The sequence below is a fragment of the Odocoileus virginianus genome, chromosome 12 (assembly GCF_023699985.2).
Source record: "Odocoileus virginianus isolate 20LAN1187 ecotype Illinois chromosome 12, Ovbor_1.2, whole genome shotgun sequence".
NCBI lineage: Eukaryota > Metazoa > Chordata > Mammalia > Artiodactyla > Cervidae > Odocoileus > Odocoileus virginianus.
Window position 1 is genome coordinate 50499394 of NC_069685.1, and position 24985 is coordinate 50524378.

The window sequence follows — 24985 nt, forward strand, 5'->3', positions numbered from 1 at the left end:
ATTCATCAACAGATGAATGGATAAAGAAGATGTGGTGAATATTACTCGCCATTAAAAAGAGTGAAATTTTGCCATTTGCAGCAACATGGGTAGACTTGGAGGGTATTATGCTAGATAAGGTCAGGGAAAGACAGATTACTATAGATATCACTTGCTTGTGGAATCTGAAAAATAAACTAGTGAATATAACAAAAAGGAAACATGGATATAGAGAACAAACTAGTGGTTACCAGGGGGTGAGGCAAGATAGGAATAAAGGGATCAAGAGGTACAAACTTAAAATATAAACAAATAAGCTACAAGGATATATTTATAACATAGGGAATATAGCTAATATTTTATAACTATAAATGGAGTATAACCTCTAAAAATTGTGAATCAGTATGTTGTATACCTGAAACTTACATAATATTGTATATCAACTATACCTCAAAAAATTAAAAAAAAAAATTTTTTTAAACACTGATGTTTAGAAGGCAAAGACAGTAGAGTGAAAATGTGACTAGTTCTTTTGTTAGTATAACTATTGTACTAATTATAGTACTGCTGTATTATTTTTTTTTTTAGTACTGTTGCATTAAAACTTAAATCTTTAGTTTGAGAGTCCAAGTGTTTGGCAGTTTTCATAAGATAGGGCAAATTGATATTTCTGTTTTTAAGTTCAAGAAGATAATACTTATTGAGCAACTTCTCTACAAGGCAGGGTATTATCTCTATCAAAGGCTGTTCTATATCAGGATATTCAGAGTTTTTCTCAGCCTGAGGAAAATACTTCCAGGTTTTTCTAATGTTGCTATTTTAGGATCTGTAAACAGAAAGAATTATACAATGCATTTGTCAGCTTTAAAGAAATAATTCATATTTTAGGTGACAATAAATTTTAATTGTATCTAGGAATACAAGCATGTATTACACATAAATTTTATTACATAAATATCAGTAGTACATGAAACTACATCAAACTTTTTATATTGTCGTAAAAGTTTCTGAACAAACTAAAATTACTTGAATAACAATACTGCTCTAAATGTAGAGAGAGGACACAATTCACAATCCCTTCCCCCACCTTTGGCACATCATCAATACTCAAGTTGTCAAGTTAACATCAGATGTTCTCCCTGTTCTTCAATTGACATTGATTGCATACACTTATTTAGTAAATCTTCTTCCTTTTTTTCTTCATTCATGTATGATTCAGAATCATTTGTAGAAACTAAAGGGAAAATAAGAGTCTATAATGTCTGTTTTGGAAATAAAGTATTTCATCCTGAAAATTGAGATTTGTATTTAAGAACAAGCTTCAAAATGACCTACCTTATTAATAAGCGTTTGCCATAAACTTCCTATAATTTTCAAAAATTTCATGACTTCCCCCTCCCCTTATATATCTCACTTTTTAAAAGTAAGTTGCCTAATACTGTATTCTATAATCAGGTTATATTATAGCAAATTCTTTGCTACTAAGTCGTGTTTTTCCATTGCTTTGCAAAAATCTTTTGACTGGGGGAAGTTATAGCTATAGTATTCTCCATTCCTTAAGTTTCTTCTTGTTTCTTTTCTCTTGGGGACCACAGGGACTTTTCCTCTGTCTGTGGTTTCCTTCAGGTGTTCTTTTTGGAACGATACTTCTGTTCTGCCCTGCCATTTCCCTCATTTCTTGGGTAGGCATAGTATGGTATTTACAGCAGAGCCGAGCGGTGCTGTCACACAGCCGTGGGATAGGGGTTCAGAAGGCCTAACTTCCCTACTTCCTACCCACTTCCCTGCTACTGTGGTAGTAACTAGGTAATTGTTTAACTTCCACTTAATCCTTTCCAGTTTATCAATTCTGAGAAATATCTCTGAGCATTCAGTGTTCCTTCCTCTTGCCTTTTTCATTTTGTCACACTTGGGGTAGAAGGATCCTTTAAGCCAATCCTTCCTAAATGTGGATTTATCTGAGTAGCTCTGCAAAATTTTGCTAATAATAATTGGTTTGCTTCCTCTGGTTTGTTGAATATTAAACAAAATGGTATAGGTGATATAGCCCTTTGTTAACTATTTGATTCATACAAAATTTGCTATTAGGGTATTTCCCTGGTGATTCAGTGGTTAAGACTCTGCTTCCACTGCAGGGGGCACGGGTTCAATCCCTGGTCAGGGAAATAAGATCTCTCATGCTGCACAAGTAGTCAAAAAAATGTTTTCAATGCTGTCAGTCAAAAAATTACACTTTCTCATAAAAGAAGTGCTATGGCATGGAAAGGTCATGTTTATGGCTCTGAGTTCTGACAAATTTCATTCTCTGTTAAGTCTCTGGCCTTGACTATAATATCTTAGAAATACATTGAATCTTAACTTCCCTGACCACGGTTCTTTTATGTGGAAACAGAAATCGACTTCATGTTTAGTTTTGTTTGGAGCAATGTAAGCAAATCACACTTCAAAATTTTTAATGTCTTCTCTAATAGAAATGGAGCTATATTGGGTTTAATATTTTTAAAGCATAACATCTTTAAAAACATATATTAAAAATTCCACATTTACCTGATTGCATGAACAGTCTGCCTGGTTTTCTAAAAATCTTCGATGACTTACATCTTGTTTTAGATGCATATCCAGTTTTTAAACTGTAAGAAAGAGAAGTATCTTAATTGGAACTAGCAAAGCGCACAGTTGTCTAATATATGTGGAAGACCATACAAATTTTTATTAAGTTGCCAGCATCACCAAAGAGACCCTTTTAGCCCCTGAATTCTCACATGACTTTACATCCTGAAGCATCCTGAGATGCAAAACTATCAGTTGTAGCACAGGTTGAATAATCAGGCATCTTGATCTCATTTTTTCTTTTTGGTTTATAGTATTCCCCTGTGCAGAAGCCACCGTATACTTCTCCTTTTGGAAGAGTTTGTATTATTTTGAATTTAAGTGGGAATCGTTTAAAAGGGCTCTAGCTGATTGAAATTTTTACAATTCTACAAAATTCTAAAAGCAGTAGCAGGACTTGTGGCATAGTGGATAAGAATCTGCCTGCCAATGCAGGCGACATGGATCTGATCCCTGGTCCAGGAAGATTCCACAAGCCACAACTACTGAGCCCACCTTCTTCAGCCCTTGAGCCACAACTACTGGAGCCTTCGTGCTGCATCTGCTGAAGCCCGTGCACCAAGGGCCTGTGCTCAACAAGAGAAACCACCTCAATGAGAAGCCAGTGCACTTTAATGAAGAGTTGCTCGCTGCCACTGGAGAGAAGTCCATGCAAAGCAACAGAGACCCAGTGCAGCCAAAAATAAATGAAATTACATATAAAAAATAAAAGCAGCATATCCCAGTCAGCTCAATAAAGAGGCCATAAGATAGCATTCTTCTGTGTCTTTGTCCAATCTATTCTGAACTTACAGGGAGCATGAGATATAACATCATTTAGCTACCCTTCAAGTAAAGTTGGAGGTACATTTTTTCTCTGAAACAAAAGGAAACAGACCCTTCTTTGTTTCTCACTGGTCGCCAAAGCGAATGTTGTATCATCTCAGGTGCAGATGCAGCTGCAATGTTAGAAGGCCCCAAGTCCTCTCTCTCCAGCTGGTGTCGCCATGTAGTACAGGGGTGATGCTGCTTCTGTGAGTAACGAGAACTGAGGTGGCCCCTGTGGTGAGTGAGGACACCTGTACACAAATCACCTCTGTTAGAATGCTCTCTTATTTCTTGTGAGAACTATTGAAAAACTACCTGAAGATACACCTGCCTGGCTTTTGGGAGCTGCGCTGGATCACATGCATGTAGTGCCTCTTCATTAAAGTCCTCAGATAGTTAGCATTATAGATCTTAGCAATGCTACACAGGTAGCGCTTCTGGACTAAGGTGAGGTCTGGATGCTAAAAGACAAAACAAGATTTGTAGGCTGCATTGTAGAACAGAGGTTGGCAATATTCCATATCTGAAAGGATGAAATGTTCAGGAGTGTTGTACCATCTGTACATTTTACTTATGCAAATTCAGCTGTATTAATCTGGCTCAAGAATTACCAATTTGCACACCTCTTTAATAACCCTAATTTACATTGCTCTAGAGAGGTTAATTCTGACAGCTATGATCTTTAATGGGTAATACAGATCAACAGTCATGAAATGCTTGTTGCCATTTTCTTGCTTGCTTTTAATTTTAGAGTCCTTGAGCAAAATCTACGGGGTTGGGTTTCTATCGCTAGAGTGGAACTTTCCTCAGGCATCTTTGTGCTTGGGGCACTAAGCTTCTAGAGTGAAGAAATGTACATTAAAGCCAAAGTATCATAAAGCATGAAAATATTCATATGAAAGGGAATCTATAATGATAAAATTCTTGCACTGATTTCATGAGTTTACCCAGCAGATATTTATGGACTCCCAGACAATGTGCTGGGTATACTTGTGTTCTACATGCTTTACCCTCTTAACTAGATTCAATAAAAATTTCAACTCTGAATACAAAGACTATTAGCATTTAAATAAAATATTGGTATTTAGTTAGCATACCTTTAGAGAGAAAGGCTCTGTCATTGACTTAGGGGTGTGAATTGTTTGAGGCATTTTCCATAACTCTTGCAGCTTGGCTCTAGATGAGTTCACTTTGTGTCCATCTTTGATTCTGTCTGTAGGCAAGGACATTATAATGTGAATCTCATAAGCAAAGATTGGTTTAACAATTATTAAGATCTATCTGTTTACATGTGTAAATGATTATTCTGGAGTACTAATTTTAGTCAAACTTAAATTTGAAGAGACTTTATGATTGCCATTTGGTTTTAGAGCACAGAAAAAATCGAAGATATTTATAAATATTTACTATATATAATCATTACATCTGGACAAAATTATTTTGAACTCAGCTGAGATGCAAACTGTTGATAGTATACTGCTTTAGTTCATTGTATGTCAGACCACACTAAACAGGAATATACATGCAGGACTTGTGCTTTTAAAAGATTTTCAAAAATACTTTATCATTCATTTGACTTCGGTATGTAGTTTCAAAATTTTATATTAGACACAACATAGAATAACACACATTTTGTCCCTTTAATAAGGCAGTGTTAAAATGAAGAGCTTTGCAGAAATTAATTAAAACTTATTTTTACATAATTTCAGTTATTTCATTGTTTTAAATACAGATGTGGGTAGATTAAAGTAATTGCTTTTAATAAAAATAAAAGTTGAGATGTTTTCCCAGAAGAATGGAAAGTAGTTTTTAGCCTCACATATGTTAAGATAACTCAGGATTACTAGCAGTTTGGGGAAAAACAGTGCCTGGCAAAATTTAATCAGAAAATAACTCTTTTTTTTTTTAATATTCCTATCCTCCCCATACACTTCCTCTCTCCAAGCAACCACTGATGTGTTTTCTATCACTATAGCTTAGTTTCTTGAGTTTGCTATAAATGGAAACATACAGTATATATTCTGGTTTTGTCTGACTTCTTTTGCTCAACATAATTATTTTGAGATCCACTTATGTAATGTGTAACAATAGATAGTGCCTTTTAATTCTTGGGTTTTATTCCATTGCATGTATATACCACAATTTGATTATCCATCCACTTCTTGATGCAAATCTGGGTTGTTTCCAGTTTGGGGCTATTACAAACAAAGCTGGCAGAACAAATTCCAAGTTAAAAATCTGTACTAGGTAAACTAAATAAGTACAGTTTTGTTTCAATTATTATTGATAACAAAGCCACTGTAATTTTACATATTAAACCTTAAATTTAGTTACTTCTTCAAGATTTTGGGGAATTGGATGGTTAGTGCAGATAACTAAGAATTACATTTGCATACTAAAGGACTAGCTGATTTACCAACAAATACAAAATCAAACAAATTATTATGATCCTTAAAACATAATTTGAAATCTGTAATAATAAAATGAACACCAATTCAACATACTAAAAGTTTATTTTTTAAGCCTTTTCAAGTCATAAGTGTGGAGTAATTATCTAAGAATATATTTTGTGTGTCCTTGTTAATAGTTCTGAGGTGCATATTAGAACTGGGACTAAAATTTAATTCCTCAGAAGCTTAGCAGCATTTCTTTAAAGAAAATGAAATCTTTAAAAACAATAGTTAAACACAACAAACAACCCAGCTGAAAATGGGCTATGGACTTGAATAGAACTTAGATGTCTTCAAAGAAGATATACAAGTGGTTAATGAACACATGAAAAGGTGTTCACTATCACTAATCATTAGGGAAATGCAATCAAAATCACAATGGGATATCACTTCATATCCATAAGTATGAAAGTGAGAGAAAGTGAGAGTGAAGTCGCTCAGTCATGTCCGACTCTTTTTGACTCCATGGACTGTAGCCTGCCAGGCTCCTCCATCCATGGGATTCTCGGTCGAGAATACTAGAGTGGGTTGCCATTTCCTTCTCACCAAAAAATGAAAACAAGTGTTAGCTAGGATGTGGAGAAACTGGACCTCTATGTGTTGCTGCTGGAAATACAAAACGGTGCAGCTGCTCAGGAAACAGTATGGCAGTTCCTCAAAAAATAAAACAGAATTGCCATGTGATTCAGCAATTCCATTTTAAAACACCCACATGTATATAAAATAATGTGAATATATACATACACACACAAATATGTGTGAGCGTTTTTCCTAGGTAACTGTAAGGACTATAAATTTTCCAAGAAAAAGCAAAGTGAATTCAAGTTTTATGTATCATTTGAATTGAAATTGCTCACCCACAAAAAGTGAGAGGTCTTTGGGGGCCTGTCTTAACCTCTTACCTCCAGCAGCTATATCCTTAATTTCAAGTGAGAGGAAAACAACAGCACTGAATAAAATTTTATGTTCTTTGAAGTTGTACAATTGAGAATTTTTCCTTCCATCTTTGTATTAGTATTAATATAAACCCCAGGTTATGTTCTGTCCTTTCAACCAACATCAGTTATAAACAGTTCTTTTCAGATTCACTGCAATTTTGAAGTACTCTTTTGATGTGCATTATTTTATTTGGGTGCTCCAGGTCTTAATTGCAGCATATGTGATCTAGTTCTTTGCCCAGAGATCAAACTTTGGCCCCCTGAACTGAGAGCACAGAGTCCTAGCCACTGAACCACCAGGGAAGTCCCTGATGTGAGATATCTTAGCAGGAGACAAAGAACCTGATGGATTGTTCTTTGAAAATCTTAAAAACTGAGTTTACCAAAGATGCTAATAAAGGCTTTTAAAAACTCCGTGTTAGTAGTTATAGCAAAATTTACTTCTGTTAGCCATATTATTGATACATATTATCTGCTTTATATACTCACCAGTACCTTTGGAATTCTGGTAATAAGAATGTCCAGCTGATCTGTTTTAAGAAAAAAAGGATGTATATAATATGTAACAATTGACAGTTGTATAAGCATTAAATAAAGTATTTTAAATGAAAAATAAGGACAGTATTACATATGCTTTTTACTTTCCATTTCCATCAGATATGTCTTGCAAAACCTTCTCCTATATCTATCTTCTGGTTATATCTTAATAACTCCAGGCTTTTTCAAAGTGAGTTATCAGAGATTTTTACCATATTACATATAAAGGATTTACTTTAAGCCAGATTTGACCTTACTTTTACAGCCTCAGAATCTAATTCCTACACTGAGCTCAATGAAGTAATTGGGCTTCTGTGCTATCCATGGTATTTTCTTCCTTTATTCTTTTTTTTCCCTTTATTCTTAATAAAATTATTATATGTAATTTAAGGTGTACTGGAACTAAGTTGGTCTAGAATGTTTGTACAGTTCATTTTTTCCGTTCTCAAATTAAGACAAAACACTCCCCTTTTCCTCTTCCTGCATTTTTTTCAATGACCATTCATTGATGCTCTGATATACTAGGATCCAGAATTTTGCTAAACACCCTGAGGAGCAGAAAAGAGGAACATGGCACCATTCCATCTTTAGAAGTCATCAATGCACCAAACACACATATATATTTTTAAAGATGGCCATGGGTGCAGAAGGAGCCATGACTGTAGGCTTGAGAGGAACATCCAGCAGTTCTCACTTTTAGGGAATAACTGATGCAAGGGATGAGGTACTGCCTCCAACAGTAATTTCACCAACTATCTTCAGCGTCCAGGAAATAATAGTAAAAACCCGTGACAGAAAACATTACAATATTGTAAAGTAATTATTCTTCAATTAAAAATTAAAATACAAAAAAGTCCCCACTAAGCAGTTTAAAAAAAAGTAAAAACCTGCTCAGAATGGATTTATGAAAAAGGAACTATTGAGTGAAGAAAATGCCAAAATCAAGATGCCTCTAAAACTTGTCTCATTACAGATTTTGAATCTCAATTTGACATAAAGGTGACTAATGTCACACAGGGAAATGATTTGTTGATTTGGAAGCGCTACTTTGAGCCTCTATTCCCTTGGTGCCTCCCTAACCCCCCACCCCCAGCCTGCCAACCCCTTTTTGTAGAAATACAGTGGCCAGACGGCAAACGTTCAAGCAGATTTCGCAGCGCCCCCTGGGGCACAAGAAGCACCCAGACGACTGTCGCAGTCGCTGCGTTTAGTCAGTCATTGCACCAACCCTTGTCCTCAGCTTTCCTCAGAAGCCCGTCCCCTAAACTGTGAGTCGGCCACAACAAAGGCTCCCCCTTACTCTCACTTCGGTACACTAGGGACCAGTCCACAGGAGCAGCCAGCTCCCACCCCCTCCTCTACCCGGGGATCACGACCCAGGGCTGACGGCCATCCTCCCAAATCCCTCAGGGCCCCGCAGCCTCACCCGCCACCGCCACCCTCGGCCCTGGCCACTGCGGGCGGCTCTGCGGAGGAAATGCACTCCGTCCAGTCGGACACTGGACCCTGGTTGTGCATCTCCTCCCGGGTACCCTGACCGCGAGCTCTGTGCGAGAGATTTCCCCTCTCCCCTCCCGTGTCAGCACGCTTGCGTCAGGCCGGGAGATATTGGGGGTGAAGAGGCAGACGCCGGATTCTAGCCCTCTCCGATGAAGTCCGGACACTGCCCGAATAGCTTCGGGAAAGCGGGGAGGGCAGATCCAAGATCCTGGAATTAAGTTGGGGGAGGGGCGGGAGTTCATTAGTTGATTGCGCGTTTGTTCACTTGCGTCTTTTTGTGGAAGGGATGCCTCGCAGAAAGGAAGTATACTTTCCCTCTAAAACGAAAGGGCCTTTCACCTCAGTATCCAGACCCTCTGCAAATTTGCAAATCTTGAGGGTCACCAAATAGGTCAAACAGCAGTACGCAAATCAAGGACCAAAGCACCTCGCTGAGGGGTGCGGAGCGTTGTCGGTTGTCCGTTATCACCAAGGTAACCAGACCTTGCCAGAATCCCAACGGTTAATTTCCGCCAACTACTTCTGCGCACGCGCAAAATATCCCGGGACTTTTGGCAAAACGCGTTTCTCCTGGGATTTGGCCTTCGGGACGCTCCGTAGTCGGAGGCGTGACAGAACAGAAGACGCCAAGGAATTTGGATTGCGATTGGTTTCTACGTCGTGTTCCCGGAACTTAGTGGGCGTCGCGCGAAGGCTGAAGGGAGCGTGGTGGTCAGATTCTAAGTCTGTGCGACTGGAGGCGTCAGGAACTGGGGGAGCTACGATGCCTCGGTACGCTCAGCTGGTTATGGGCCCCGCCGGCAGCGGGAAGGTGAGCATTTGGCGGGCGAAGGAGGGAAATGTCGGAGTTTGTGGGAGGTAGGGAGGTTCAGGTCCTGAGGGAAGGGCTGGCGGTTGTATTGGGGACGCTGAGACCTGGGCAACTTGGTTCTTCAGCCTGAGCTTCACTGTCCTTTTTGTTGTTCTTTTGAAAGGAAATTAGTGATAGTTGTTAGTTTTTATTGCATAATTAAGCGCCAGATACTGCGCTTAAACTTACTTGCACAACAACCCCGTGAGTTAAGTCCTGTTACTCCTACTTTGCCGGTAAGGAAAATGAGACTTAAGTTTTTGCTCAGGATCGCATAGCTAGTAAGTGACGGCTGGAATTTGAATCCAGTTTTGTGTAACTCCAGAATCTGCCCGTGTCTTTAACCCAGTAGACTAATTTAAGGTGGGTTCTCGTTAATCACTGTTTATCAAAGCTTGAGACGTGGACTTGCGGTGTACTTAGGAAATACATGGGCCTGACATGAATGAACATTGAATCATATATTGAGAAAGTGGCTCCCTTTTCAGTTTTCTTTCAGTTTGCGTTGAGATGAAATCATCAGTTTGGTGCTAGTGTGTCTTCAGTTCTGTTCAGTTCAGTTCAGTTCAGTTGCTCAGTCGTGTCCGACTCTTTGCGACCCCATTAACCGCAGCACGCCAGGCCTCCCTGTCCATCACCAACTCCTGGAGTCCACCCACACCCATGTCCATTGTGTCGGTGATGCCATCCAACCATCTCAGCCTCTGTCGTCCCCTTCTCCTCTGGCCGTCAATCTTTCCCAGCATCAGGGTCTTTTCAAATGAGTCAGTTCTCCGCATCAGGTGGCCGAAATATTGGAGTTACAGCTTCAACAGCAGTCCTTCCAGTGAACACCCAGGACTGATCTCCTTTAGGATGGACTGGTTGGATCTCCTTGCAGCCCAAGGGACTCTCAAGAGTCTTCTCCAACACCACAGTTCAAAAGCATCAATTCTTCGGCGCTCAGCTTTCTTCACAGTCCAACTCTCACATCCATACATGACTACTGGAAAAACCATAGACTTGACTAGATGGACCTTTGTTGGCAAAGTAATGTCTCTGCTTTTTAATATGCTGTCTAGGTTGGTCATAACTTTCCTTCCAAGGAGTAAGCGTCTTTTAATTTCATGGCTGCAATCACCATCCACAGTGATTTTGGGGCCCAGAAAAATAAAGTCAGCCACTGTTTCCACTGTTTCCCCACCTATTTGCCATGAACTGATGGGACTGGATGCCATGATCTTAGTTTTCTGAATGTTGAATTTTAAGCCAACTTTTTCGCTCTCCTCTTTCACTTTCATCAAGAGGCTCTTTAGTTCTTCTTCACTTTCTGCCATAAGGGTGGTGTCATCTGCATATCTGAGGTTATTGATATTTCTCCCGGCAATCTTGATTCCAGCTTGTGCTTCCTCCAGCCCAACGTTTCTCATGATGTACTCTGCATATAAGTTAAATAAGCAGGGTGACAATAAATAAGCAGCTTTGATGTACTCCTTTTCCTATTTGGAACCAGTCTGTTGTTCCATGTCCAGTTCTAACTGTTGCTTCCTGACCTGCATACAGGCTTCTCAAGAGGCAGGTCAGGTGGTCTGGTGTTCCCATCTCTTGAAGAATTTTCCACAGTTTATTGTGATCCACACAGTCAAAGGCTTTGGCATACTCAATAAAGCAGAAATAGATGTTTTTCTGGAACTCTTTTGCTTTTTCGATGACCCAGCGGATGTTGGCAATTTGATCTCTGGTTCCTCTGCCTTTTCTAAAACCAGCTTGAACACCTGGAAGTTCACGGTTCACGTATTGCTGAAGCCTGGCTTGGAGAATTTTGAACATTACTAGCATGTGAGATGAGTGCAATTGTGCGGTAGTTTGAGCATTCTTTGGCATTACCTTTTTTTGTGTCTTCAACACTTCTTTAATTCTACTTTTTGGAGAGCAGATCTTAGAGCTTTTGACAGGCAATTATATTTACCTAGAACTAAAAGAGTTTTAAAGTTGTGTTATCTTATATGGTTATCTTCACGTTATGATAAGCATAGCTGCTTTTCTGGTTAGAGATATAATTTTTTCTTGTAAGCAGCTATTAAGGAAATCCTATTAGAGGCTCTTAAATATGGTAGAAATTGTGACGATATTGATCAAATAACAGGAGTGTGGGAAACACTGGAGTCTGTGAAAGTGTTGTGTGACTTCAGTTTTAAGTTTACAAACTGGTTCCTCTGGTTCTTGGCCTATTCTGGCTGCAGGAGATACACATGTGACTATGGTATGACCCTTGCTTTTCTGGAGCCAGTAGTCTTATTTGAGATGTGTGTGTGTGTGTGTTAGTTGCTCAGTCGTGTCCGACTCTTTGCAACCCCATGGATGATAGCTCACCAGGCTTCTCTGTCCATGGGATTCTCCAGGCAAGAATACTGGAGTGAATAGTAGACTACTATCACACTTATAGGTGACTAGTCAATTAAAATGCAATGTGTTATATAGAAAGGGCTTCCTAGGCAGAGAGAACAGTGTGTGTCAAGTCACTGAGGAGAAAGATAAAAGCGTGATAGAGGTTATTTTTATATTCTAGGTTAACTTTCACACTGTGTTAAATAAGTATCTTTCTATAAACTTTTGATGCCTACTATCAGAAATACTCTGGGGGATTATGTAGTGACTAAAACACACACACAAAAATCCTCTGCCCTGATGAAGTTTATTCAAACATATTAATCAATTAGAAATAATTATCAAGCGCTTATTATGTACCAGGTACTGTTATATCTCCTGCGTGCATCTCAGTTGCTCGGTCATGTCCAGCTCTTTGAAACTCCATGGATTGTAGCCCCTCAGGCTCCTCTCTCCCTGGGACTTTTCAGGCAAGAATACTGGAGCGGGTTGCCGTTTCCTTCTCCAGGGGATCTTCCAGACCCATTGATCGAACCCACATCTCCTGCATTGGCAGGCAGATTCTTCACCACAGAGCCACCTGGGAAGTATGTTACGGCCCCTATGCTTATAAAACTGAATAAGACATATCCCTGCCTTTCTTTATTTATTGGCCGTGTCAGGCAGCTTGCAGGATCTTAGTTCCCAGACCAAGGATCAAACCCTGCCCCAGTGGTGAAAGCACTAGATTGCCAGGGAATTCCTGACACATCCCTGCCTTTTAATAGAGGGTGGGAGAGACGACAAGTAGCCTTAATGTAGCATATGAGGGATGAAGAATTCTCTAAACCAGAAGGTGTAAACTGATAGCGTATTGCCAGACTGTTTATTGGCCTAATGTTCTCTCATCTTGGGTTGTTATTCCACTGGCCTGGAAAGCACACTGCTGTCCCTCAGCTCAGATACTCTCTTCTCAGAGACATCATCCCTAACCAGCCTACCTAAAGCTTTGTTTGGACTGTACCAATCCTAGTGGAGACATCATGTGTTAGATGCTGCACAGTGTAATTAGAAATCTTCCCTTTAAATTCCACTTGTTGCAGATTAGAGCAGTAAGGAGCCTTAGTGATCATGGAAGCCATCACATTTAAAGACAAGAAAATTTAGGGAGAGAATGCAAAAGCGACTTCCCCATGAGTCCGAGCCAGGTCTGGATCCACAGCCCAGTCAGGTGTCCTGACTCCCAGCCTAACGCCTTTTAGCTTCTTGGTCAATGAAGGAATAGTTTTGGCCTTAGTAGACACTGCCCAGGGTGGGTGGAGAGTCCTTCTGGAGGTGTAGGGGTAAGCAGTATACCGAGTGTTGCTCTAACCCCTTGTGCCTTGTGACATTACAGAGCACTTACTGTGCCACCATGGTGCAGCACTGCGAAGCCCTCAATCGGTCTGTCCAAGTTGTGAACCTGGATCCTGCAGCAGAACATTTCAACTACTCCGTGATGGCTGGTAAGTCCTGAGCAGAGCCTTCCCCCTCCTTCAGGAAAAATAGGAGAGTGGGGAGGCAGTGAGTGCTGGCTGCTGCACACAAAAGCTGAAAGTTAATACAGTGTGGTTCCCTGGTTTCATGGTGAACAGCATGAGGCTGAATGTCATTTGGTGACATCAGCTCATGTTGATGTGTGTGACAGTATCCTTTCTTAGTCTCTGATGTAGGAATGAGAAGTGAGTAGACTCCTCCCTCACCACCCTTCCCTTCTGTTTCTTTCATGTTTGCTCCTGTTTGGTAAATCTCTTTTACTGCTGATCATACTATACTATAAGTGAGCAACCTTTAAGTATGTTGTTTTGTTTTTAATCTTTTAATTTATTCAGATGTCTACTGAGCACTTGCTTTATGCTGGACACCAGGGTCATAGCAGAGAACAACACAGATACTATCCCTGCCTTTGTGGGCCTTTTAGCAAGGGAAATAAGCAAAATGATAAAATCGGTTGCAGATTGTGGTAAGTGCTGCTATAAGTAAAGAAATAACTAGGGAAGAGTGCTTTAGGTAGCATAGTCAGGGACGACACCTCTGAGGAGGGGCTATTGGGGCCTAGACGAAGATGGTAACATGCTCACCAAGCTGGCGAAAGACTTTCCAAGATGAAGGAGCATCAAGGTCAGTATATAGCCAAGAGATGGGAAAGGGTTTGGTGTGTTCCAGAAAAAGCAAAGGTGTTGATGAGCTGGGGCATAAGAAGTGAAAGAAAGAGATGGGTAGCAGCTAGTAGGACAGAAGGAGTATGTTTTTATCCTGTTTTTTCACCCTGTTAGTCTGTGTGGGCTGCTGTAACAAAATACTACAGACTGGGTGGCTTCTAAACAACAGAAATGGGTTTCTCACAGTTCTGGAGGCTGGAAGCCCGAGATTAGGGTGCTGCCAGCATGGTCAGGTTCTGGTGAAGGCCCTCTTCCTACTTGTAGACTGATGACTTCTCACTGTGTCTTCATATGATGGAAGTGGGCAAGGGCTCTCTTGGGACCTCTTTTATGAGAGCATTGATCCCATTCACCTTCCCGAAGTCCCACCAATTAATATCATCACCCTGGGCATTAGGTTTTCAGCATGAGTTTTAGAGGGACACAAATACTCATAAGGGAATTCCCTGACAGTCCAGTGGGTAGGACTCCATATTGCCACTGCAAGGGGCATGGATTAGACCCCCTGCAGGCTGCACGCAGCAGAGCAAAAAAAAAAGCAAACCAAAAAAACCCCCTCAACTCATAGCACCTTTCAACTGTGAAATGCCATTAGAGGGTTTCCTGCAGGGGAGAGGACTGACATCTGATTTATGTTTTTAAAAATATCTCTGGCTCTCAGATGAAAAATGGACTCTAGAGAGTCAAGAGTAGAAGGGGGACTGGGGTGGTCATTTTGGAGATACAAAGGTGCAGACAGGTATATATTTTGCAAATAGAATTAGCAGTATTTTGTGGGAGGTTGAACTAAAAAGGTTGGAGGAAAGGGAGGGTTCAAGAATCACTGTTAGGTTTCTGACTTGAGCTGTTGAGTGCATGATCCTGTTTACTGGGGAGGAAGACAAGTCAGTGTAGGATCATCTTATATATATATATTTAACGATGTTTATTTTGGTTGCATTGGATCTCTGTTGCTTTGTGAGAGGTTTCTCTAGTTGCGGCGAGTTGGGGCTACTCTTCATTGTGGTGCTTGGGCTTCTCATTGTGGTGGTTTCTTTGTTGTGGAGCACAGGCTTTGGCTGTCTGGACTTAGTAGTTGCTCCATGTGGGATCTTCCTGGAGCAGGGAATAAAACTCGTGTCCACTACATTGGCAGGTGGATTCTTAGCTATTGCTTCACCAGGGAAACCCCAGGCCATCAAATTAAGAAATGGAATTGGTTTTCTTGGTTTGATTTTGTTTTACTTGTTTATCAGTTCAATTCAGTTCTGTCGCTCAGTCGTGTCCAACTCTTTGCAACCTCATGGACTGCAGCACGCCAGGCATCCCTGTCCATCACCAACTCCCAGAGCTTGTTCAGACTCATGTCCGTTGAGTTGGTGATGCCATCCAACCATCTCATCCTGTCATCCCCTTCTCCTCCTGCCTTCAAACTTTCCCAGCATCAGGATCTTTTCCAGTGAGTCAGTTCTTCCCCTGAGGTGGCCAAACAATTGGAGTTTCTGCTTCAGCATCAGTCCTTCCAGTGAATATTCAGGACTGATTTCCTTTAGGAATGACTGGTTTGATCTCCTTGCAGCCCAAGGGACTCTCTCAAGAGTCTTCTCCAACACCAGAGTTCAAAAGCATCAATTGTTCGGTGCTCAGCTTACTTTATGGTTCAGCTTTCACGTCCATACATGACTACTGGAAAAACCATAACCTTGACTAGACGGAAAAACCATAGCCTTGACTAGACGGACCTTTGTTAGTAAAGTAATGTCTCTGCTGTTTAATATGCTGTCTAGGTTGGTCATGGCTTTTCTTCCAAAGAGCAAGTGTTTTTTAATTTCATGGCTGCAGTCACCATCTTCAGTGATTTTGGAGCTCAAGAAAATAAAGTCTGTCACTGTTTCCATTGTTTCCCCATCTATTTGCCAAATGATGGGACCAGATGCCATGATCTTAGATGCCATGGTCTTCTTCTGAATGTTGAGTTTAAGCCAACTTTTTCACTCTCCTCTTTCACTTTCATCAAGAGGCTCTTCAATTCCTCTTCACTTTCTGCCATAAGGGTGGTGTCATCTGCATATCTGAGGTTACTGATATTTCTCCTGGCACTCTTGATTCCAGCTTTTGCTTCATCCAGCCTGACATTTTGCATGATGTACCTTGCATATACATTAATAAGCAGGGTGACAATATACAGCCTTGACGTACTTCTTTCCCAATTTGGAACCAGTCCCTTGTTCCATATACGGTTCTAAGTGTTGCTTCTTGACCTGCATACAGATTTGTCAGGAGGCAAGTAAGGTGGTCTGGTGTTCCCATCTCTTGAAGAATTTTCCACAGTTTGTTGTGATTCACACAAAGGTTTTGGCATAGTCAATAAAGCAAAAGTAGATGTTTTTCTGGAACTCTCTTACTTTTTCAATGATCCAGTGGATGTTGGCAATTTGATCTCTGGTTCCTCTGCCTTTTCTAAAACCAGCTTGAACATCTGGATGTTCACAGTTCATGTACTGTTGAAGCCTGGCTTGGAGAATTTTGAGCATTACTTTACTAGCATGTGAGATGAGTGCAATTGTGTGGTAGTTTGAGCATTCTTGGGCATTGCCTATCTTTGGTATTGGAATGAAAACTGACCTTTTCCAGTCCTGTGGCCACTGCTGAGTTTTCCAAATTTGCTGGCATATTGAGTGCAGCACTTTCACAGCATAATCTTTTAGGACTTCTTTTAGCTGGAATTCCATTACCTCTACTAGCTTTGTTTGTAGTGATGCTTCCTAAGGCCCACTTGACTTCGCACTCCAGGATATCTGGCTCTAGATGAGTGATCACACCATTGTGGTTATCTGTGTCATTAAGATCTTTTTTGTATAGTTCTTCTGTTTATTCTTGCCATCTTTTCTTAATATCTTCTGCTTCTGTTAGGTCCATACCATTTCTGTCCTTTATTGTGCCCATCTTTGCATGAAATGTTTCCTTGGTGTCTCTAATTTTCTTGAAGAGATCTCTAGTCTTTCCTATTCTATTGTTTTCCTCTATTTCTCTGTGTTGATCTCCTTGCTATTCTTTGCAACTTTGCATTCAGATGGGTATATCTTTCCTTTTCTTCATTGCCTTTTGCTTCTCTTCTTTGCTCAACTGTTTGCAAGGCCTCCTCAGACAACCATTTTGCCTTTTTGCATTTTTGGGGCGGGGGGTGGTCTTGATCACTGCCTCCTATACAATGTCACGAACCTCTGTCCATAAGTTTAAGAATAGATAGTGTATATTCACATTGTTCAAACTGCAAAAGGTACAAGGAGTAAGTATTCAGGAAAATATCTTCCTCCTAGCTCTGGGTTCTGGAAGGTGGCTTCCCTCCCTTGAGGCAGCCAGGGTTGCTAATTTCTGGGGTATCTTTCCAAAGTCTATGCATGTAAAATAAAATGTATATATATGTATATGTAGTAAATTTTTGTCTTTTTTTTTTTTTTAACACAAATGATGGCATTCTAACACAAAGTTTTGCACTTTTCACTTAACAGTATACCTGGGAGATTATATCACATCAGTACTTAAATAACTTCTTTTGTGGCTGCACAGGATTCTGTTGGCTATACAAAAATGTGTTTAATGTTTCCATGGACACTACTACAGTGAATAGCCATGGACAGAAATCATTTCATACATGTGAGTTGTTATATAATTGTTAATTATCACCAATGAGGATGATGCTTTTGTGTTCTGGGCCTGTCTGTTGTTTTCAGACATCCGGGAACTGATTGAGGTGGATGACGTGATGGAGGACAATACTCTGCAATTTGGCCCCAATGGAGGATTGGTATTTTGCATGGAGTACTTTGCCAATAATTTTGACTGGCTAGAGAACTGTCTTGGCCATGTAGAGGATGACTACATCCTTTTTGATTGTCCGGGTAAGTCAGCAATTTGAATGTATCATTTTCTTTGAGATCATGCTCTTTCAGTCCTCAGTGGAGACAGTGGAGTTAGCATTTGTAGCTCTAAACCCTGCTGCAGTAAGGTACCATTCGCTCATTGATGGTCTCTTGTTCATTCACCAAGTTTGCTGAGTGCTAATTTTGTTCACTGGAAATACCTAAAGAGCAAAGTAGCCATGCTCTCTGCCCTCATGGAGCTCATAGGAGAGTGGGAATGCTAGGCAGTACGAATCAGAAATCACCCAAATGATTATTTAATATTTGTGACAGGCTCCTCACAGGAGTAGTACCAACCATTATGCAGCAGGGAGGTGGGAGGTTTCTGACCAAGTAGCATGTGAGCCAGGCCATAGGGTGAGGCGGGGGAGACTGTGCTCCAGGCAGAAAGCATGGGCTGAAGGCCTTGAGGCAGAAAGGAGCCAGGTGGGTCTGAGGTGCCCAGTAAACAGAGGGAAGTGTCCTGAGGTGAGACTGGTAGGGGACAAATGATCACACCAACTTTTCAAGCCAAATGAATTTTAGACTTGAGCCTAACCTAGTTTTGATCATTTGTGACTCTCATATTTTTCCCTTTTTTTTTTTAGTTTATCTTTAATTGGGAAATTGCTTTACAATATTGTGTTGGTTTCCCCTTTGTTTTTAATTGAACACACACACCCACAGAAAAGTGCAGATGTCATAAGTGTACAACTTGATGAATATTCCCAAACCTAACACACCTTCATAGTACTTGCTTTTGATTAGCTAAAACAGAAGTGTGAAGAACCTCACTTTCTACATAAAACTGAATAGTTTCCTTGGGATTCTCTTGGTATTTGATTGCTTTAAGAGCCTGTAAGACCCCTTAAAAGTTGAACAAATTACCACCAGAGGTTGACTTCCTTTTTTTCCCCTCAGTTGTCTTATGGCAAAATTTTTTTCTGTAATTTGATAATTTATCTTGTGTCCTGATTGTAACAAACTCATAATGTTCTCCATGTAGGTCAGATCGAGTTGTACACTCACCTGCCTGTGATGAAACAGCTGGTCCAGCAGCTGGAACAGTGGGAGTTTCGAGTCTGTGGAGTTTTTCTTGTTGATTCTCAGTTCATGGTGGAGTCATTCAAGGTTTAAGAATATATCTGTTGTCAATTCTTTAGTCATGGGTACAGGCAGATGGCAATCTCCTTTAATTGTTTTTTGATTCTGAATATTTCCCAAACTATACTCCAGAGTTATTTAATATCCCTTACTATTAAATCATTATAATAAGTTTTTGTGGGTTTTTTTTGGCCATTCTTTGTGGCATGCAGGATCTTAGTTCCCTGACTGGGGATTGAACTGTGCCTCCTGAAGTGGAAGCACTGTCTTAACCATTGGACTGCCAAGGAGGTTGCTATAATCATGTATTTTTTAAATTTATATGGTAAATTATACTATACAGATTTGGGAGTACCACTTATGAAGAAAAATTAGGCAGATGTGTGCATATATACATCTGTTTTTCTGATAATGGTTTGTCTAGTTTATGAACTAACTAAAGCAACTTGACTTCTCATTAGTAGCCCGTAAGGAATATTCGATGGGAATGCTTAAAGATATCATCTAAATTGAGATTTGTGATCACTGTTGTTCTATCTGCGTTTCCCCATCTCATCCTCACCCTGGGAAACCAGGAGTCAGCCGTCTGACTCGTGAACTGCCCTTTCTTTAGGGTTAGCCCTGCTTGCACTTGGGCCAGTTTTGCTCAGAGAGGAGCAGGAACCTCTGCTTTGTACAGAGACCAGGGGACTTTGTTCATACAAAGTTAATTCATCGTCCCTTTTCTGTTTCCTCCTTCAGTTTATTTCTGGCATTTTGGCAGCGCTGAGTGCTATGATCTCTCTAGAAATTCCTCAAGTTAACATCATGACGAAAATGGATCTGCTGAGTAAGAAAGCTAAAAAGGAAATTGAGAAGTGAGTTCATTTCTGTTATCATCATATCTCCATTGTTGAGATGAACCCTCTAAGCTTCATTTAGATGTGAAACTTTAAAACTCGTTTCCTAATTTATTCTTACTTTTATTTATCTTCTTTCTCACTTTTAAAGGTTTCTAGATCCAGATATGTATTCTTTATTAGATGACTCTACAAGTGACTTAAGAAGCAAAAAATTCAAAAAATTGACTAACGCTATATGTGGACTGGTAAGCTTTTGAAGTTGTTGAGTTTTGTTTTTAATGGCCTTGTCAGCTGTTTATCAGCATCGTTTCAGTGGCCACCATTTTGGAAAGCACAGTCCAACCCTATTTCCTTGCAAAGGGGTGAGGGTGGGAGTCTGTGGACTGGCTGGTCAGCAGTTGAATTTAGAAGCAATCATTGGCAATAGCCAATAAATTAAAAGGTCAGTTTTCATTCCAATCCCAAAGAAAGACAATGCCCAAGAATGCTCAAACTACCGCACAATTGCACTCATCTCACACGCTAGTAAAGTAATGCTTAAAATTCTCCAAGCCAGGCTTCAGCAGTACGTGAACCATGAACTTCCAGATGTTCAAGCTGGTTTTAGAAAAGGCAGCGGAACCAGAGATCAAATTGCCAACATCCGCTGGATCATCGAAAAAGCAAAAGAGTTCCAGAAAAACATCTATTTCTGCTTTATTGAGTATGCCAAAGCCTTTGACTGTGTGGATCACAATAAACTGTGGAAAATTCTTCAAGAGATGGGAACACCAGACCACCTGACCTGCCTCTTGAGAAGCCTGTATACAGGTCAGGAAGCAACAGTTAGAACTGGACATGGAACAACAGACTGGTTCCAAATAGGAAAAGGAGTACATCAAAGCTGCTTATTTATTGTCACCCTGCTTATTTAACTTATATGCAGAGTACATCATGAGAAATGTTGGGCTGGAGGAAGCACAAGCTGGAATCAAGATTGCCGGGAGAAATATCAATAACCTCAGATATGCAGATGACACCACCCTTATGGCAGAAAGTGAAGAAGAACTAAAGAGCCTCTTGATGAAAGTGAAAGAGGAGAGCGAAAAAGTTGGCTTAAAACTCAACATTCAGAAAACTAAGATCATGGCATCCAGTCCCATCAGTTCATGGCAAATAGGTGGGGAAACAGTGGCTGACTTTATTTTTCTGGGCCCCAAAATCACTGTGGATGGTGATTGCAGCCATGAAATTAAAAGACGCTTACTCCTTGGAAGGAAAGTTATGACCAACCTAGACAGCATATTAAAAAGCAGAGACATTACTTTGCCAACAAAGGTCCATCTAGTCAAGTCTATGGTTTTTCCAGTAGTCATGTATGGATGTGAGAGTTGGACTGTGAAGAAAGCTGAGCGCCGAAGAATTGATGCTTTTGAACTGTGGTGTTGGAGAAGACTCTTGAGAGTCCCTTGGGCTGCAAGGAGATCCAACCAGTCCATCCTAAAGGAGATCAGTCCTGGGTGTTCACTGGAAGGACTGCTGTTGAAGCTGTAACTCCAATACTTCGGCCACCTGATGCGGAGAGCTGACTCATTTGAAAAGACCCTGATGCTGGGAAAGATTGACGGCCAGAGGAGAAGGGGACGACAGAGGCTGAGATGGTTGGATGGCATCACCGACACAATGGACATGGGTATGGGTGAACTCCGGGAGTTGGTGATGGACAGGGAGGCCTGGCATGCTGCAGTTCATGGGGTTGCAAAGAGTCGGACACGACTGAACTGAACTAACTGACCTACCTATTACTCCAAGCTGTTTTGGGAGTTCAGAACTGTCTTTGCCCTTAGGAAATTTCCAGTGGTTTTTTAATTCAGGTAAATGCCTATGAAACAATGTCTAGTTAAGTGTTGTAGTTGGTCAGAGGTCAGAAAAATCAGTATTGATTTGCTGTTGTTTTGTCTCTGTCTGTCCCTCCTCCCCACAGCACACACACAGCTGATTTTAATCAGAAGTTGTAAATGGTTATAAAACTCAAATATAATTTGAAAATTAAGTATTTTATACCTCAGAATGACCTTTTCTGAAATCCTCAACTTGTAGATTGATGACTACAGCATGGTTCGATTTTTGCCTTATGATCAGTCAGATGAAGAAAGCATGAACATTGTATTACAGCATATTGATTTTGCCATCCAGTATGGAGAAGACCTGGAATTTAAAGAACCAAAGGTAATTTCTGGTTTGGGGTGTTACTGCCTATTTGTAAAAGTGTTTACCAGCACTCTGGCCTCCTGCATAATCCCAGCAACTCTAAATTTTGTCTTCATGGTGGCAGTAAGCTAGACTGTTCCAGGTAATCTTTGAAATTGACACCTGTGCTAAACAAGCAATACCAGTTTTACTTTGCCTTTCATTGAGTTAGTACATATTACTGAGTTAAATTCTTTGTACTCAGAGCTTGGGCATATATGCAAAGAGGAGGTGAAATTCAACTGGCCTTGGGCTGCCTTCACAAATGTCAGTGGGGCCTTCTCCCAACGCATTAGCTAAGAATGACGTGAATGTAAATTCAAGTAAGAGTTTCTAATGGGACACAAACCTTTTGCTATGCTGTGCTTAATTGATTAGTCGGGTCCAACTCTATGCGACCCTGCCAGGTTCTTCTGTCCATGGGAGGCTCCAGGCAAGAATACTAGAGTGGGTTGCCATGCCCTCCTCCAAGGAATCTTCCCATCCCAGGGATTGAACCCAGGTCTCCTGCATTCCAGGAGGATTCTTTACCATCTGAGCCACCAGGGACTCCCCATAAGCCTTTTAATTTATCACATATCTGGAAACATTCTATCCGTCATTCTTTTTGTTATTATTGATTACTGTGAACAATACCTGGAGCTGGTGCTGGGCCTTAGCTCTTTATAGAGCATTGCCTAAAAATAGTAAGCACATATTAGGTATAACTGAGGGGACATGAGTGTATTTTCTTCTTTTTTCTTACATTTTATTTATTTGGCTGTGCTGCATGCGGGATTGTTTTTAGTTGTGGCATATGAACTCTTAGTTGCAGCATGTGGTATTTAGTTCCCTGACCAAGGATCGAACCTGGGCCCCCTGTATTTGGAGTGCAGATTCTTAGCCACTGGACCATCAGGGAAGTTCTGAAATAAATCTATTTTCTATCTTGTGTTTCCTTGGTGTCAGGAACATGAAGATGAGTCGTCTTCTATGTTCGATGAATATTTTCAAGAACACCAGAATGAATGAAGAGTTTATTGAAAAGTAACTATATGTGTGAGGAGCTTGTGGCTGAACTGGCAGAACCTTCTTCTCTTGAAAGGTGAAATGCTAGAGAAAGCTACTTACTTAATGAAAAAAAAAATACTAGACTCTTTATCAGCAATCATCAACGTGCCTGAATCAAGTTCTTAGGTATTCTGAAAGTACTTCTGTTTAAAGTGGCATTGTTTGGTATTATTTTAACAGCATCAATTTAGATTTTAAAAGTCGAAGTTGAATGAACATAGATTTGTATATATAATATAAATTAGGACCTGGGGTACAGTTAAGACCAGTCTACTTTTAGTTTCACTGTTGATCTTTGTTATTTTTGAAGTTTTTTTTGGAGGGATAGGAATTATTGTAACAAAATATACATTATGTGTCCAAAGAAATAAAATCTGGAAGGATAGAGATAAGACCATTGCTTATCAGTAGCTTCTAGTTTTCATACACTGAAAATGTATTATTTGTGTAATTAAAAAATGAAAAAAGTAACTGTGTCTTAAGATATATATATAAATAAAAGAAAAATAGCACTAACTTTTCATCACACTCTTGTTTTCCAATCAGAATTTGAAATACTCATCTAAGGCAAATTTTTGAATGAGTAAATTTCCCCAAGTGGCAAAATGTAGGCAAAGTGTAGGCAGTGACTTTGTTTTTCAAAATGTGGTTTATAGTCTCTGAGCACTTTAAAAATGTATACTTTCCTTTAATAACAAATGCACACAAAAATGCAAAAAACATAATTTTTTCTTTTTACCTTCTTGCCACATTGAGTTGTTTATTTTCAGTATTTCTAAGTTCATTTGTGATAGGTACTGGGGAATGGCTAATCAGTCAACAGATACTTCTCCAGCACCCACTAATAACCCAGAACCTGCTACGGAAAGCAGAATCTCATTTAATCTTCACAGCAGGTCCAGGTTCCATTGGTGTTGGATCTTCCTGTTGATGCAGATCAAGTCCTTGTAGAAAACCTGCAACTCAGGTTAAATTTTTAATCATTCTTGGGCCTAGATAGCAGAAGTACACCTACAGTGTCAAATTTGATCCATTTTCATTAAAGATGTAAAGCGTGAGGAGCCGTAGCTATCAGGGGCAACTGATAGCAATATGCCTAGGGGCCCAGGCTGGGGGCAAGAGTTGGGTATTTGCACCATGATCTGCTGGTGTGAGCTAATTCTCACAGGGCCACTTAGGAGAACATGAGTAGTAGACAACATGAGGACAGACTGGGCTTCCCAGGGGCTGTGGCCCAGTTCAGTTCATTCACTCAGTTGTATCCGACTCTTTGCAACCCCATGGACTGCAGCATGCCAGGCCTCCCGGAGTTTACTCCAACTCATGTCCCCTGAGTCGGTGATGCCATCCAACCATCTCATCCTCTGTCGTCCCCTTCTCCTCCTGCCTTCAGTCTTTCCCACCGTCAGAGTCTTTTCCAGCTCTTTGCATCAGGGTGACCAAAGTATTGGAGTTTCAGCTTCAACATCAGTCCTTCCAGTGAAGGACTCAGGACTGATCTCCTTTAGGATGGACTGGTTGGATCTCCTTGCAGCCCAAGGGACTCTCAAGAGTCTTCTCCAACACCACAGTTCAAAAGCATCAATTCTTTGGCGCTCAGCTTTCTTTATAGTCCAACTCTTACATCCATACATGACTACTGGAAAAACCATAGCCTCGAC

At 40.4% G+C, this 24985-nt stretch overlaps 2 protein-coding genes across 7 annotated transcripts; one reads left to right on the top strand and one right to left on the bottom strand.

The window, feature by feature from the left end:
- Nucleotides 1-861: 861 nt before the first annotated feature.
- FAM216A (family with sequence similarity 216 member A) lies at nt 862-8939 on the bottom strand. Of its 2 annotated transcripts, none has more exons than XM_020890023.2 (7): nt 8748-8939; nt 7280-7314; nt 4494-4609; nt 3728-3857; nt 3467-3647; nt 2527-2609; nt 862-1213 (listed from the first exon to the last, which is right to left on the bottom strand). In XM_020890023.2, the coding sequence occupies exons 1-7, from the start codon at nt 8837-8839 to the stop codon at nt 1095-1097; spliced, it is 756 nt and encodes a 251-aa protein (XP_020745682.1). In that variant the 5' UTR covers nt 8840-8939; the 3' UTR covers nt 862-1094. The 2 variants fall into 2 exon arrangements, with proteins under 2 accessions (XP_020745682.1, XP_020745681.1); XM_020890022.2 differs by having other exon boundaries at nt 7274-7314.
- On the top strand, nt 8507-23840 carry GPN3 (GPN-loop GTPase 3). Of its 5 annotated transcripts, XM_070475198.1 has the most exons (9): nt 9122-9632; nt 12509-12625; nt 13414-13522; nt 17932-18099; nt 19106-19230; nt 19945-20060; nt 20194-20290; nt 22125-22253; nt 23223-23840. In XM_070475198.1, the coding sequence occupies exons 1-9, from the start codon at nt 9585-9587 to the stop codon at nt 23283-23285; spliced, it is 972 nt and encodes a 323-aa protein (XP_070331299.1). In that variant the 5' UTR covers nt 9122-9584; the 3' UTR covers nt 23286-23840. The 5 variants fall into 5 exon arrangements, with proteins under 5 accessions (XP_070331302.1, XP_070331299.1, XP_020745679.2 ...); XM_070475201.1 differs by lacking the exons at nt 9122-9632; nt 12509-12625 and adding an exon at nt 8507-8589; XM_020890020.2 differs by lacking the exon at nt 12509-12625.
- The last annotated feature ends 1145 nt before the right edge of the window (nt 23841-24985 follow it).